This window comes from Tachyglossus aculeatus, chromosome 14, assembly GCF_015852505.1.
Source record: "Tachyglossus aculeatus isolate mTacAcu1 chromosome 14, mTacAcu1.pri, whole genome shotgun sequence".
NCBI classification, from domain to species: domain Eukaryota; kingdom Metazoa; phylum Chordata; class Mammalia; order Monotremata; family Tachyglossidae; genus Tachyglossus; species Tachyglossus aculeatus.
This window is the reverse complement of record NC_052079.1, coordinates 1,941,222-1,958,365: the sequence shown is the minus strand read 5'-3', so window position 1 is coordinate 1,958,365 and position 17,144 is coordinate 1,941,222. Positions and strand designations below refer to the sequence as shown.

At 47.9% G+C, this 17,144-nt stretch overlaps 1 protein-coding gene across 1 annotated transcript in view; it reads left to right on the top strand.

Annotated features, from left to right (window-relative positions):
- PELI2 (pellino E3 ubiquitin protein ligase family member 2) overlaps positions 1 to 15,772 on the top strand; it is a 73,685-nt gene extending 57,913 nt beyond the window's left edge. Inside the window, exons 3-6 of the mRNA XM_038756411.1 lie at positions 9,062 to 9,163; positions 11,376 to 11,579; positions 13,392 to 13,580; positions 15,115 to 15,772. Of these exons, the coding sequence (XP_038612339.1) occupies positions 9,062 to 9,163; positions 11,376 to 11,579; positions 13,392 to 13,580; positions 15,115 to 15,681 (1,062 nt within the window). The 3' untranslated portion in view covers positions 15,682 to 15,772. The remainder of the gene's footprint in view (positions 1 to 9,061; positions 9,164 to 11,375; positions 11,580 to 13,391; positions 13,581 to 15,114) is intronic.
- Positions 15,773 to 17,144: the final 1,372 nt, after the last annotated feature.

Here is a 17,144-nt window from a genome sequence, read left to right as displayed (position 1 = left end):
ATTTATTGAGCGCTTACTGTGTGCAGAGCACTGTACTAAGCGCTTATGCAGCAGACAAGTGGCAGCAAACCTTGTGACTCCCAGGCCCGTGCCCCAACCCTATGCAGCAGACAATTGGCAGTAAACCTCGTGACTCCCAGGCCCCTGCCCTAACCCCATGCCATACTCCTTATCTATCGATGGTTATCGATTGATCTCTGGCATGTACTGAGCACTCACTTGCTTTGTGGAGAGCCCCGTACAAAACGCTCGGGAGGGTACACTGCAACAGAGCTGGTAGATCGATCAATCGATTGTATTTATTGAGCGCTTACTGTGTGCAGAGCGCTGTATTGAGCGCTTACTGTGGGCAGAGCACTGTACTAAGCGCTTGGGAAGTACAAGTCGGCAACACATAGAGACGGTCCCTACCCAGCAGCGGGCTCACAGTCTAGATGTGACCCCTGCCCACAAGGAGTTTAGATGGTGCCAACTTGGACTTCCCAAGCACTTAGTACAGTGCTCTGCACACAGTAAGCGCTCAATAAGTACGATTGAATGAATATATATAGACATATATAGAGATATAATACATAAGTAGCTGATTTGTACTTTCCAAGCGCTTAAGTCCAGTGCTCTGCACACAGTAAGTGCTCAATATATAGACATAATACATATGTCTATATACGTACATATATATCAGCTATATATATATAGCTGATTTGTACTTTCCAAGCACTCAATCCAGCACTCTGCACACAGTAAGCGCTCAGTAAATATGATTGAATGAATATATATATAGATATAATACATATATAAGTAGCTGATTTGTACTTTCCAAGCTCTCAGTCCAGTGCTCTGCACACAGTAAGTGCTCAATAAATACGATTGAATGAATATATATATAGATATAATACATATATATGTAGCTGATTTGTACTTTCCAAGTGCTCAGTCCAGTGCTCTGCACACAGTAAGCGCTCAATAAATACGATTGAATGAATATATATAGATATAATACATATATATGTAGCTGATTTGTACTTTCCAAGCGCTCAGCCCAGTGCTCTGCACACAGTAAGCGCTCAATAAATACGATTGAATGAATGACTATATGTATAATACATATATATATATGTGGCTGATTTATACTTCCCAAACACTAAGTCCAGTGCTCTGCACACAGTAAGCGCTCAATAAATATGACAATGAATATATATATAATATATATGTAAAATGGGGATTGAGACTGTGAGCCCCATGTGGGACAACGTGATTACCTTCTATCTACTCCAGAGCTTAGAATAGTGAGTGCTTGGCTTACCTCATCTGTAAAATGGTGATTAAGACTGTGAGCCCCCGGCGGGACAACCTGATCACCTTGTAACCTCCCCAGCGCTTAGAACAGTGCTTTGCACATAATAAGCACTTAATAACTGCCATCATTATTATTAGTAGTAGTAGTAAGTGCTTAACAAATATTATTATTATTATTATTATTATTCCCTCATCTGTATGATGGGGATTAAGACTGTGAGCCCCATGTGGGACAGGGACTGTGTCCAACCCAAATACCTTGTATCTACCCCAGAGCTTAGCACAGGGCCGGGCATACTGTAAGCGCTTAGCAGATACCACAATTATTATCATTATTATTCTAATCCCCACTCTGCCACTGGTCTGCTGGGTGACTTTATTTTCAATTGCTTCCCCTGACTAATAATCTATTTTAATGCCCGTCTCCCCGAAAAGCTTGTAAGCTCCTTGAGGGGAGGAATCTTGTCTTCTATCTCTATTGTACTCTCCCAGGCGCTTAGGGCAGTTCTTTGCACACAGCAGGTGTTCAGTAAATAGTATTCATGGACCAATTGCATAACCACAGTAAATAATAATAATAATGGCATTTGTTAAGTGCTTACTATGTGCAAAGCACTGTTCTAAGTGCTGGGAGGATACAAGGTGACCAAGTTGTCCCACGAGGGGCTCACGGTCTTAATCCCCATTTTACAGATGAGGTAATTGAGGCCCAGAGAAATGAAGTGACTTACCCAAAGTCACACAGCTGACAATTGGCAAAGTTGGGATTTGAACCCAGTGGCTTGTGAACCAGCAGATTCTCACCGCTCAGCTCATTCCTTCTATTTTGCCAAAAAAACAAAACAAAACAAAACAAAAAAACACCAGGCAGCCCAAGGAATGAGAATGCCCATTTTTAATTTTTTTTCGGTTGGAGGCGTGGTGGAATTTTCTGGCCCACTTTTCCTTTTTGAAAGCCAATTAGGAGCAGATGATTCGGTGAAAAATGAATCCTTTGAGGTCTCTTTCCTGGGTTATCTTCAAAGATGAGCATGCCATCATGCATGAGCATGTCAGTTTTTCTTACCATTTGGTGTTCGAGTTCTTGAAGAAAAAACTTTAGCTTCTCTTTTGATGTTTCCTAACCCCGTGGATTATGTACCGGTGTTTCTTTACAAGCTTATATTCTCGCTGCCTCGAGACAAAATAATACTCACCTCATCTTCCTAGCGAGGTTTTCATTAGGAGGGAAAATCTACTGGAAAAGCAGAGAAGTGACCTTTCACAATCGCTGCTGAAGACGTGCATCCCTAACACGAGCAGCTATTTTAAACAAATGAAAGTTCAGCATGGAAAGAGTGGGATTCCATTTATCTCGAAGATGTGAAATTTGTGCTCACGTAGGTGGGCTAACAGCTCGTTAACGCCAAAGACCCTCTAATTTGGAGTTTACGTTTAACTGCTGTTGCTTTTTGTAAAAGAAACTTCTCTCTCATGATGAGATTGGGATAAATCCTGGTGGATTCCGGCTAGTGATACTTTGGATTATCAGTCAGACGCCTCTTTTGCGCACAATCCTAGCTGAGTTGTGAAGTGACAAGGCCTAGTGGAAGGAGACAGGAGTCCGAGGTCCTGGGTTCTAATCCTGCCTCTGCCGCTGAGCTGCTGTGTGACCTTAGTGCAGGTCATTTCACTTTTCCGTGCCTCAGTTCCCTCATTTGTAAAATGGGGATTCAGTACCCTTTCTCCCACCTACTTAGGCTAAACCTCAACCCCATTTTGAGGGTCTAATCATCTGGGTTTTGGAACTGACAAGAGCCCGTGTTTGCCAGCAATCAATCAAACAGAAGCAGCGTGGCTCAGTGGAAAGAGCACGGGCTTTGGAGTCAGAGGTCAGGGGTTCAAATCCCGGCCCAGAGAAGTGAAGTGACTTGCCCAGTGTCACCCAGCAGACAAGTGGCAGAGCTGGGATTAGAACCCAGGGCCCTCTGACTCCCAGCCCAAGCTTCATCCCTAAGTCAGTTGTTGGGAGGGTCCACTATAACTAACTTGGTGGTAATAATAATAATAATGGTGGTATTTGTTAAGCACTTACTATGTGCAAAGCACTGTTCTAAGCACTGGGGGAAATACAAGGTCATCAGGTTGTCCCATTTTCGGGAGGGTACACTATAACTAACTTAGTGGTAATAATAATAGTAATAATGATGGTATTTGTTAAGCATTTACTATGTGCAAAGCCCTCCTTCCTCTCCCCCTCCCCATCCCCTCCACCCTACCTCCTTCCCCTCCCCACAGCCCCTGTATATATGTTTGTACAGTTTTATTACTCTATTTATTTTACTTGTACATATTTACTATTCTATTTATTTTCTTAATGATAATAATAATGATGGCATTTATTAAGCGCTTACTATGTGCAAAGCACTGTTAATGATGTGCATCTAGCTTTACTTCTGTTTATTCTGATAACTTGACACGTCCACATGTTTCAATTTGTTGTCTGTCTCCCCCTTCTAGACTGTGAGCCCGTTGGTGGGTAGGGACCGACTCTATATGTTGCCAGCTGGTACTTCCCAAGCGCTTAGTGCAGTGCTCTGCACACAGTAAACGCTCAATAAATACAACTGAATTAATGAATGAATGGAGGAGATACAAGATCATCACGTTGTCCCATTCTTCGGAGGGTACACTATAACTTGGTGGTAATAATAATAATAATGATGGCATTTGTTAAGCACTTACTATGTGCCAGGCACTGTACAAAGCACTGGGAGTACAGGGTCTCACAGTCGCAATCCCCATTTTACAGATGAGGTTACCGAGGCACAGGGAAGTGAAGTGACTTGCCCAAAGTCACACAGCAGGCAAATGGCAGAGCCGGGTTTAGACCCTATGACCTCCTAGGCATGTTCCCTGCGCAAAACGAGCTTACAGTCTAGAAAGGGAGACAGACATTGATATAAATAAATGAGGGATGTGGACATAAGAACTGAGGGTCTGAGGAAGGGGTGAATAAGCGTGCAAATCCAAGCGCAAGGGGCAACACACAAGAGAGTGGGAGAAGTATCATTCTCCTTCGGAGAAAAGTAAGAAACCCTGGGCAGTGAAGCCAAGGTGATGGCGGACTTTATCTAGATTTATTTCTATAGAGAGGCAGTGTGGTATAATGGATGGGAGTCAGAAGAACCTGGGTTCTAATCCCGGCTCTGCTGCTTGTCTCCTATGTGACCTTGGACAAGTCACTTCACTTCCCTGGATCTCAGCCCCCTCATCTGTAAAACGGGGATGAAGACTGCGAGCCCCACGTGGGACAGAGCCTGTGTCCAAACCGATTTTCTCGTATCTACCTAAGCGCTTAATGCAGGGCCGAGCACATCACAAATACCACAGTTATTATTAGGATTATTATCTAGGGAGGGAAAACGGAGCCTTGAAATCCCAGAGGAAGAGTGGGAAGAGCTTAGCTTCTCCAAATGCCCCCCCAGGGAGCCCTTAATAAAGATTTTTCTGAGAGCAGCAACTGTACCCTGGGAGTTACAGATTTTCCAATCCATTTGCTCTTGTGTACGTGGAGGGGAGGAAAGGAGGCTGGACAAAGACAAGGCTTTTGTGGGAGGGTCTTCAGAAATACCATTACCCTGCCAATCAGTCAATAGTATTTAGTATTTTGTGCATCTAGTTTTAATTCTATTTGTTCTGACGACTTGACATCTGTCCACGTTTTGTTTTATTGTCTGTCTCCCCCTTCTAGAGCCTGTTGTTGGGTAGGGACCATCTTTATATGTTGCCAACTTGTACTCCCAAGCGCTTAGTACAGTGTTCTGCACGCAGTAAGCGCTCAATAAATACGAATGAATGAATGAACGGAGAGCTTACTGCGTGCAGAGCACTGTACCAAGCTCTTGGGAGAGGAAAATATAACAAGCACATTCTCTGCCCACAGTGAGCTTACAGTCCAAGCTTAGAATTGCCAGAAAAAAGGTGGAAGCCTGATTGGGAATGTGGTCATATAGGAGGAATTTCGCCAGTGTCCATATGTTTGGTGCAAGAAGATGGAGAACGAATAGAGTTTCAGGGAGAGCCGAAATGTTTGCACCCACATTTCTCTTGGGAAAGAAACGAGAAGTGCGAATTCTATTTCTGTTCATTTAGGCTGGCTGCCACCGCAGCCTGCCGGTGAAATCCACTCCCATTCTCAAACCCGTTGGCAAGAGAGGTTTTATCCTCTACTAAATTCTGCTTAGTGCATCTTTGGTTTATTTAAACTTTAAAAGGTGGGCAGCTGTTTAAACAATAGCTACGGCAGAAAAATGTGTCCCTTCCCCAGCGGTGTGGGATAATTGATTCCGTGGCGACTGAGTCGCCGAGTAAGGAAGGGTTTATCTGGGATCTGAGATTTTTAAAGTGCGTCTTTGGGAGGGAGGCTGGGGAAATAGGCTGAAAATCAGGGCTTAGCTACAAAACATTTATACTGTGGCTCCTGCTATGAAGGAGTGTTCTCTTGAACAAAGTTTAGACAATTTGATTCCCAGCGTCCGGCCTTAGACTCTTTTTTTGAGGTGTGTAGTAAGGGGGGGGTCAGGAAAGGGCACTGAGAAGCAGAGACTGTGTCTACCCGCTCTGTTATATTGGAGTCAATTTAAAAAATTGACCTGTTGCTACTCAACAAGCCTCACTCGTTTCCAGGCACCAAGAGGAAATCTTTTCCCTCAGACAGCGAGGCACTAGATTATCATTAGTGTTGGTATATGTATTTTTTGTAATGGTGGATGTTAAGCACTTACTATGTGCCAAGCACTGGGATAGATACAAGCTAATCTGGTAGGACACAGTCCACGTGATGATGATGGTATTTGTTAAGCGCTTACTATATGTCAAACACTGTTCTAAGTAGCTAATAATAATAATGATGGCATTTATTAAGCGCTTACTATGTGCAGAGCACTGTTCTAAGTGATGGGGAGGTTACAAGGTGATCAGGTTGTCCCATGGGGGGCTCCCAGTCTTCATCCCCATTTTACAGATGAGGGAACTGAGGCACAGAGAAGTGAAGTGACTTGCCCAAAGTCACACAGCTGACAATTGGCAGAGCTGGGATTCGAACCCATGACCTCTGACTCCAAAGCCCGGGCTCTTGCCACTGAGCCACGCTGCTTCTCAGGCTAATTAGATTGGACACAGTACCTGCCCTACATAAGGGGCACGGTCTTAATCCCCACGATATAGGTGAGGGAACCGAGGCCCAGAGAAGTGAAGTGACTTGCCCGAGGTCACACAGCTGATACGTGGTGGAGCCGGGATTAGAACCCAGGTCCTTCTGACTCCCAAGCCAGGATTCAGTCCGTAGGGCGCACTGCTCAATTATCCCTGTCTGGTATCCACCCCAGCTTTTAGCACAGTGCTTGGCATCAAGGAAGCACATAAAACAGACCGTTATTATTAGGAAAATATTAGAGTCAGCACTTGGGGTCTCCTCCGAGGCAGCCACGTTCCAAGTGCGTGATGGAAACGTTATTCCTGGAAAAAGACAGAAAATTCCCAAGAACATCAACACGCAAAATAGATTCCGCATTCCTTCGGCTAAATTTGTTTCTTTGAAAAACAACTCATGCATATTTTATAGTCACCGCGAAGCCCTCTCCTCTTCCCCGAGGCAATTTATGTCTGATGTCGGAGAATTATTGCACAATTGTCTTTTTTATGTTGATGTTAAAAGCCACGGTTTGGGGAAACTAATATTTGTCACGATCGGATTATCCCTGGTAGATTTACGGTGATAGCCAGTGTGCATCCCAAGCCCAAATGAACAAATCTGGAAGGTGGCACGTTTCGGGTATGATTAGCTTCCGAAGGACTGTCTCCCGACTCGGAATTTTGTTCATTCATTCATTCAATCGTAATTATTGAGCGCTTACTGTGTGCAGAGCACTGGACTAAACACTTGGGAAGTACAAGTCAATCAATCAATCAATCAATCATATTTATTGAGCGCTTACTGTGTGCAGAGCACTGTACTAAGCGCTTGGGAAGTACAAGTTGGCAACACATAGAGACGGTCCCTACCCAGCAGTGGGCTCACAGTCTAGAAGTCGGCAACATATCGAGACGGTCCCTACCCAACAACGGGCTCACAGTCTAGAAGGGGGAGACAGACAACAAAACATGTAGACAGGTGTCAAAATCGTCGGAATAAATAGAATTATAGCCATATGCACATCATTAACAGAATAAATAGAATAGTAAGTATGTACAGATAAATTAAATAGAGTCATAAATCTGTACAGATATATACAAGTGCTGTGGGGATGGGAAGGAGGTAGGGCGGGGGGAGGTGGGGAGGAGGAGAGTAAAAAGGGGGCTCAGTGGAAGGCCTCCCGGAGGAGGTGAGCTCTCAGTAGGGCTTTGAAGGGAGGAAGAGAGCTAGCTTGGCGGATGTGCGGAGGGAGGGCATTCCGGGCCAGGGAGAGGACATGGGCTGGGGGTCGACAGCGAGACATGAGCCCGCTGTTGGGTAGGAACCGTCTCTATATTTTGCCAACTTGTACTTCCCAAGCGCTTAGTCCAGTGCTCTGCACACAGTAAGCGCTCAATAAATACAATTGATTGATTGATTGACAGGAGAGAACGAGGCCCAGTGAGGAGGTGAACGGTGGCGGAGGAGCGGAGGGTGCGGGCTGAGCTGGAGAAGGAGAGACGGGAGGCTAATCAGAAACAATCTTCTCATCGGAACTTTACAGTGGAAGCTTGGTCCCTGAATCGAGAATGGGACACCCCGTTTAGCAGAATTACCCAGAACTGTGCATTGTTGCATAAATACAGCTTCACTGGAAGTAAAGTGGACACTTGGACCCTCCCTGGTGATTTAACAATAATAATAGACTTCTAGACTGTGAGCCCGCTGTTGGGTAGGGACCGTCTCTATATGTTGTCTGACGGTTGTCATTTTGTTAATATGTTTTGTTTTGTCGTCTGTCTCCCCCTTCTAGACTGTGAGCCCACTGTTGGGTAGGGACCGTCTCACTATGTCGCCAACTTGTACTTCCCAAGCGCTTAGTACAGTGCTCTGCACACAGTAAGCGCTCAATAAATACGATTGAATGAATGAATGAATGTTGCCAACTTGTACTTCCCAAGTGCTTAGTCCAGTGCTGTGCACACAGCAAGCGCTCAATAAATATGATTGAATGAATATGAATAATAATAATTTTGGTATTTGATAAGCCCCAAGCACTGTACTAAGCGCTAGAGTAGATGCAAGATAATCCGGTCCCACATGGGGCTCACAGTCTTTAAGTTGGAGGAAGAACAAGGATTGAATTCCCATTTTGCGGGTGAGGTAACTGAGGCTCGGAGAAGTGAAGTGACTTGTCCAAGGGCACACAGAAGGTACTTATTAGAACCCATATCCTCCGACTCCCAGTCTTGGGCTTTTTTCTCTAGGCCTCACTGATTTCTTCTGTCAAGGAACCCCACTCCACCAGGTCTCTCCCTAATCCTGACTCCGCCCCTTGTCTTCTGTGTGAGCTTGGGCAAGCCACTTCACTTCTCTGTGCCTCAGTTCCCTCATCTGTAAAAATAGGAATTAAGACTGTGAGCCCCCCCGTGGGGCAACCTGATCACCTTGTAACCTCCCCAGTGCTTAGAACGGTGCTTCGCACATAGTAAGCGCTTAACAAATACCATAATTATCATTATTAGTATTACACTGCTAACAACACTGAAGCAGCAGTAGAGTCGAAGGGGATTTGAAAATGGCGAATTTTTCCTGTCCTTTCCTCCGCAGGCCGTCAGCTGTAAGGGTCAGCACAGTATCTCTTACACTTTGTCAAGAAACCAGACCGTGGTGGTGGAATATATCCATGACAAAGACACAGATATGTTTCAGGTATGTTTGCTTGTGAAAATCAGGTGAGTAGCAGGCCTCTTCAAGGTGTCTTGGTTCTGCCCTTGACCATGAATCGCGAAGCAGTCTAGACTGTGAGCCCACTGTTGGGTAGGGACCGACTCTATGGGTTGCCAATTTGCACTTCCCAAGCGCTTAGTACAGTGCTCTGCACACAGGAAGCGCTCAATAAATACGATTGAATGAATGAGAGTCAAGAGACCTGACTTCTAAACCTCTTGCCGGGCACATAGTAAACGCCTAACAAATACGATCATTATTGTCGTTGCTGATTACTCTCCCGGCGCGGCCCACGCTACTCCAATCTGCTTATCCCAGGGAGGAAAACACTTGCGATGCATTCGTATTCCGATCGATATTATGTTTCTAGGATTCTTCTTTTTCTTTTGGATACCATCCCAAAATCCCGTCTCTCTGGCTCGCGAGCTTAGTATCACTCCTAAATAGAGAGTCCTCTAGACTGTGAGCCCACTGTTGGGTAGGGACCGTCTCTATATGTTGCCAACTTGGACTTCCCAAGCGCTTAGTACAGTGCTCTGCACACAGTAAGCGCTCAATAAATACGATTGAATGGGGAGCCAAGATCCTCTGAGAAAAAAGCAGAACTATAGCTCATCTGACAGGGCGTCTTTGTTTATGGCTAAAAATCAATGAGGTAATATAACAAAATCCTAAACAATAGTTAAGTGCCCCTTAAATACAGTTTAAACAAAATGGCTGCTATGGAAAATTCCATCTAGAGATGGATTCTGCTCCAGCAGAAAGAGTTCTTGGAAAAAAAAACCCTTATTTTTAATAAAGAACTCTGTGGAGTAGGTGAACCAAAGTTTTCATTTGCCCTCTGAGTCCTAAATTTGTTGTAGCTATTTGGGAATCAATGTATTGTGCGGCCTTCTGGACTGTGAGCTCATTGTGGGCAGGGAATGTGTCTGTTTGTACATATCTATTCTATTTATTTTATTTTGTTAGTATGTTTGGTTTTGTTCTCTGTCTCCCCCTTTTAGACTGTGAGCCCACTGTTGGGTAGGGACTGTCTCTATATGTTGCCAATTTGTACTTCCCAAGCACTTAGTACAGTGCTCTGCGCATAGTAAGCGCTCAATAAATACGATTGATGAGCTTTAATAAAATTAATAGAATTATAAATATGTACATATAGACCCAAGTGCTGTGGGGTGGAGAGGGGTTAGAGCAGAGGGAGGGAGTGGGGACTATGAGGAGGGGAAGAGGAGCCTCTCTGGTCCTCAGTTCACTTCTCTGGGCCTCAGTTACCCCATCTGTAAAATGGGGATTAAGACGGTGAGCCTCATATGGGACAGGGACTATGTCCAACCTGATAAACCTGTCTCTACCCCAATGCTTAGAACAGTGCTTGATAGAGAAGCAGCGTGGCTCAGTGGAAAAGAGCCCGGACTTTGGAGTCAGAGGTCATGGGTTCAAATCCCGGCTCTACCAGTTGTCAGCTGTGTGACTTTGGGCAAGTCACTTCACTTCTCTATGCCTCAGTTCCCTCATCTGTAAAATGGGGATGAAGACTGTGAGCCCCCCGCGAGTGACCTCCCCAGCGGCACATAGGAAGCGCTTAATAAACGCCATCATTATTATTATAATCAATCAATCAATCAATCGTATTTATTGAGTGCTTACTGTGTGTAGAGCACTGTACTAAGCGCTTGGGAAGTCCAAGTTGGCAACATATAGAGACAGTCCCTACCCAACAGTGGGCTCACAGTCTAGAAGGGGGAGACAGAGAACAAAACCAAACATATTAACAAAATAAAATAAATAGAATAGATAAATAGATCCTCTATTAAAATAAAAATAAATAAAATAAAATAAAATAAATAAATAAAATAAAATAAATAAAATAAAATAAAATAAATAAATAAAATAAAATAAAAATAAAGTAAAATAAATAGAGTAATAAATATGTACAAACATATGTACATATATACATTTCCCAAGCAAATGATTCCCCAGAAGGCACACGATGCTTTCCGGATTTGGGAGAATGGGTAGCAAGTTTCGACTGCAATGAAATGGTATTGCTTCCTGAAAGGTGGGTCCCATTTATTATATAGTAAGTGCTTAACAAATAGCATCATCATCATCATCATTATTGCTGCCGTTCGGAACACCGCAAGGTTTCGGGGGGCCGGGAGTGCGGGCGCGTGACGGCGTCCTCTGCTCGCAGGTTGGAAGGTCCACGGAGAGTCCCATCGACTTCGTCGTGACGGACACGCTGTCCGGCGGCCAGAACGACGACGACGACGACACCCAGATCACGCAGAGCACCATCTCGCGATTCGCGTGCCGGATCGTCTGCGACCGCAATGCCCCCTACACGGCCCGCATCTTCGCCGCCGGCTTCGACTCCTCCAAAAACATCTTCCTCGGGGTGAGCGCCCACCAGAGAAAACCCGGCTCCTCAGCCGAGGGTCTGGTCATGGCCCCTGGGCCTGGGCTGGGTTTCTTCCCGTGGTCGGTTTGGGGAGCTGATGTTAAAAATAATAATAATAATGATGATGGTACTTATTAAGCGCTTCCTATGTGCAAAGCACTGTTCTAAGCGCTGGGGAGGTTACAAAGTGATCAGGTTGTCCCATGTGGGGCTCACAGTCTTAATCCCCATTTTACAGATGAGGTCACTGAGGCACAGAGAAGTGAAGTGACTTGCCCAAAGACACACAGCTGGCAATTGGCAGAGCCAGGATTTGAACCCCTGGCCTCTGACTCCAAAGCCTGTGCTCTTTCCATTGAGCCACGCTGCCGCCTCACCTCGGGTTTCCGGAGGTAGGCCTAGAGTTTCTGGACTTTGCCCTACAAGAAGGGAAGGAATCAATCAATCAATCAATCAATCAATCGTATTTATTGAACGCTTAGTGTGTGCAGAGCACTGGACTAAGCGCTTGGGAAGTCCAAGTTGGCAACATATAGAGACAGTCCCTACCCAACAGTGGGCTCACAGTCTAGAAGGGGGAGACAGAGAACAAAACCAAACATACTAACAAAATAAAATAAATAGAATAGATATGTACAAGTAAGATAAATAAATACATAAATAGAGTAATAAATATGTACAAACATATATACATATATACAGGTGCTGTGGGGAAGGGAAGGAGGTAAGATGGGGGGGATGGAGAGGGGCACGAGGGGGAGAGGAAGGAAGGGGCTCAGTCTGGGAAGGCCTCCTGGAGGAGGGGAGCTCTCAGTAGGGCCTTGAAGGGAGGAAGAGAGCTAGCTTGGCGGATGGGCAGAGGGAGGGCATTCCAGGCCCGGGGGATGACGTGGGCCGGGGGTCGATGGTAGGACAGGCGAGAACGAGGGACGGTGAGGAGATTAGCGGCGGAGGAGCGGAGGGTGCGGGCTGGGCTGGAGAAGGACAGAAGGGAGGTGAGGTAGGAGGGGGCGAGCTGATGGACAGCCTTGAAGCCCAGGGTGAGGAGTTTCTGCCTGAGAAACTCCTGCCAGTCAGGAGAGAGGCCATTCCTCTCAAACATTGCCAGATTCTGTAGCGTATAATAATAATAATAATGGCATTCATTAAGCGCTTACTATGTGCAAAGCACTGTTCTAAGCACTGGGGAGTTTACAAGGTGATCAGGTTGTCCCACGTGAGGCTCACAGTCTTAATCCCCGTTTTACAGATGAGATAACTGAGGCCCAGAGAAGTGATGTGACTTGCCCAAAGTCACACAGCTGACATGTGGCGGCGCCGAGATTTGAAACCATGACCTCTGACTCCAAATAATAATAGTAATAATAATAATGATGGCATTTATTAAGCGCTTACTATGTGCAAAGCACTGTTCGAAGCACTGGGGAGGTTACAAGGTGATCAGGTTGTCCCACATGGGGCTCACAGTGTTCACCCCCATTTTACAGATGAGGGAACCGAGGCACAGAGAAGTGAAGTGACTTGCCCAAAGTCACACAGCTGACAAGTGGCGGAGTGGGATACGAACCCACGACCTCCGACTCCAAAGCCCGGGCTCTTTCCACTGAGCCACGCTGCTTCCCCAAAGAGCGTATATGACCAGCTCGCTTACTGATGGTCTTCCCTCAAAGCAGAGGAATGAGAAAAAGAGCAGCAGATGATTTCCAAGAACCCTGAAATGCCCACCCCACCCAAAAAAAGGCATCTCCCTGTCGAGTCCGTGAAAATAAAAGCCCGACTTTCTCCCCCGGACTGTGGCGTGTTGTCTAGGAAAAGGCCGCCAAGTGGAAGAACCCCGATGGCCATATGGACGGGTTGACCACAAACGGCGTTCTGGTGATGCACCCCAGGGGCGGCTTCACCGAAGAGTCCAAACCCGGAGTCTGGAGGGAGATTTCGGTGTGCGGAGACGTCTACACGCTGCGAGAGACGAGATCCGCACAGCAGAGGGGAAAGCTGGTAGGTGCAGATCCCCCCCCTTTTTTCTTTTTCTTTTCTTTAATGGAATTTGTTATTATTATTAATAATAATAATAACGGTATTTGTTAATGGGCTTACTGTGTGCCAGGCACTGTTCTAAGCACTGGGATGGGTACAAGCAAATCGGTTTGGACACAATCCCTGTCCCAAGTGGGGCTCACACTCTTAATGTGAAGCGCTTACTATGTGCCAGGCACTGTTCTAAGCTCTGGGGTAGCTATAAAGTTTTCAGGGCGGACACAGTCCGTGTCCACCGTGGGTCTCATAGTCTTCATCCCTATTTGTGCAGAGGAGGGAACCGAGGCCCGGAGAAGTGAAGTGGCTTGCCAAAGGTTTCAGAGAAGACAAGTGGTGAGGCGGGATTAGAACCCAGGTCCTTCTGACTCCCAGTCTCGGGCTCCGTCCACTAGGCCAAGCTGCTTCCCTCTGGAAAGCCCTATCATCTGTGGAAAAGGTTTACCCTCTAATAATAATAATAATCATGATGATGATGATGGCATTTGTTAAGCGCTTACTATGTGCCAAGCACTGTTCTAAGCGCTGGGGGGGATACAAGGTAATCAGGTTGTCCCACATGGGGCTCACAGTCTTAATCCCCATTTTACAGATGAGGTCACTGAGGCACAGAGAAGTCAAGTGAGTTGCCCAAAGTCACACAGCTGACAAGTGGTGGAGCTGGGATTAGAACCCATGACCTCTGACTCCTAAACTCGGGCTCTTTCCACTGAGCCACGCTGCTTCTGTAAGTTGGGGATCGGGGGGGGCGGGGGAAGGAGAAGGAAGACGGGGAAGAGAAGGGGGAACAGGAGGAGAAGCAGCATGGCCCAGTAGAAAGAGCATGGGTCTGTTCATTCATTCATTCATTCAATCGTATGTATTGACCGCTTACTGTGTGCAGAGCACTGGACTAAGCGCTTAGGAAGTCCAAGTCGGGAACATATAGAGACGATCCCTACCCAACAACGGGCTCACAGTCTAGAAGGGGAAGACAGACAACAAAACAAAACACGGAGACAGGTGTCAAAATTGTCAGAAGAAATAGAATTAAAGCTAAATGCACATCATTAACAAAAGAAATGGTAAATATGTACATATTACATACTAATAATAATGATGGCATTTATTAAGCACTTAATATGTGCCAAGCACTGTTCTAAGCGCTGGGGAGGTTACAAGGTGATATTGTAATATTACATTACATATTACATATCTAACCCCAGCTCCGCCACTTGTCTACCGGGTGACCTTTGGCCAGTCGCTCGACTTCTCTGTGCGTCAGTTACCTCATCTGTAAAATGGGGATTAAGACTGTGATCCCTCTGTGGGACAGGGACTGTGTCCATCCTGTTTATGTAGTGTCTACCCCAAGTGCGGAACACTATTGAGTGCTTGGGAGAGTCCAACCGAACAGACACGTTCCCCGCCCGCAACGAGGTGACGGTCTAGAGGGTTCGCGAGCACGACCCCCGTCCCGGAGGAGCTGACGTCCCGTCTCCGCCGTCCCCTCGTGCAGGTCGAGAGCGAGACCAACGTCCTTCAGGACGGCTCCCTGGTGGACCTGTGCGGGGCCACCCTCCTCTGGCGGACGGCCGACGGGCTGCTCCACACCCCGACGCAGAAGCACATCGAGGCCCTGCGCCGGGAGATCAACGCCGCCCGCCCCCAGTGCCCCGTGGGGCTCAGCACCCTGGCTTTCCCCAGCATCAGCCGGAAGGAGGTGGTGGAGGAGAAGCAGCCCTGGGCGTACCTCACCTGTGGCCACGTTCATGGCCACCACAACTGGGGCCACCGCGGCGACGCGGAAGCCAACGAGCGCGAGTGCCCCATGTGCCGGACGGTGGGCCCTTACGTGCCCCTCTGGCTGGGCTGCGAGGCCGGCTTCTACGTCGACGCCGGGCCTCCCACCCATGCCTTTGCCCCCTGCGGCCACGTGTGCTCGGAGAAGTCGGCCAGATACTGGTCCCAGATCCCCCTGCCTCACGGCACCCACGCGTTCCACGCCGCCTGCCCCTTCTGTGCCACGCAGCTGGCCGCCGAACACAACTGCATCAAACTCATTTTCCAGGGCCCCATCGACTGAGGCTTCCTGTGCCCCCATTCCCCGCCGTCCCCCGGCCCGTCCACGGTCGCCGGATTTCCCTTCGGATCATCCTCCCTCCGGGGGATGGGGGACCGGGAGTCCCTCGGATGTGTCGGCGATGTTGCCTGCTCTCCGGCGACAGAAGCATTGGCACCGACCCAGACCTGAGGCGTTTTCTGTAGCGATCTTGTCGAAGGGGTCCTCCGTTTTGATTTTCACCTCCGCTCCCCTGGCGACGTATGTTCCTGGCGGGTTTTGTCTGGCCCTTAGGTCCGTGTCTTTCTGATTTAGAAGGCACGTGAGGGCACGCTCTCCTTGCCCCCGGGTGCCCTGGGTGGGAGGGCCAAGGAGCCGCCTCAGCCCGGCGCGGGGCGGTTTGGAACCGGAGATTGTCTTGGCGCTCCCCTCTGAAGGGCACGGAGATTCTGCTGGCGGTGGTGTTTTTGGAACTTCATGCGATGGAGTGGAATTTCCTCTCACCCCCCTCCACCCCCGCACCACCAGAGCCCCTTCTAAGGATAAAATGAGGAATTTTCCACCCCCTTCCATCCTCCCTCACTGGCATCCCTACGGCTCCCCTTGTCTGCCCGGGGGAGCGGATCGAAATGTAGCAACCCAGGCCGATGAAGCCAATTAGGCCCGGATGCCGCCTTTCCAGATTTATGCAAATCGAGTTACTTGCGGAGCTCGGACAGCGGTACCGGGATAAGTGGCCATTTCCAAGCTCATGCCCAGGTTTTCTTCCTGGCTTTAGGGGTAGCCAGAATACCGCGAGCGGAGGGCGGCAAACCATCGGGAGATGGGGTTGTGGTTCCGCGGCAGCACGAGAAGCCTCTGGAAAACATCTGCGAGCTAGGCAGAAACGGAGATGCCATCCTCAGCTCTCCGGCCCCCAGAAACGTGTGAACACAGCCCCCAGCTTGGCATCATGGCTCTCGAACTTGTCCAGGGGCCTTCTCGAGCCGAATCGTGCCCTCCGTCCCCCGGCCTCACTCCGTCCCGAATAATAACCTCATGGAGGCCTTTCTTCATCGGAATCACGGATGGGTTTGGGAGGAGCCGAGCGGAGCACGTGACCCGGGATTGAAGTCCAGTCCGGTCTGACCTCGGCCACCGTCGGGGCCTTGGGTGGGGCCTCGAGAGAGCTCTGATTTGGGGCGATTTTCATCAGCGTTGGGCTGTCCGCCGTCGTCTAGTTAACCTGTCGATGCTGGACAGGCTACTGCTTCCCAAAGCTCCTTGCGGTATAGAATCCATCCCATCCGTTCTTTCACGATAGCTCTACTCTTCCGCCGCCTTTTAGGGTCTGAAGTGTGTTGGGGCCTGGGTGGCGTTTGGGATTGTGAGGAAAGAGGTCAGTGGCAGCAGCGAGAGTTCCCACTCCGAACCCCATGCTCCAGTTCGCATCGGTTCACCCGCGGGCAGGGACAGAGCCAATCGGGCGGGCCTTGAAGATGGTCCAG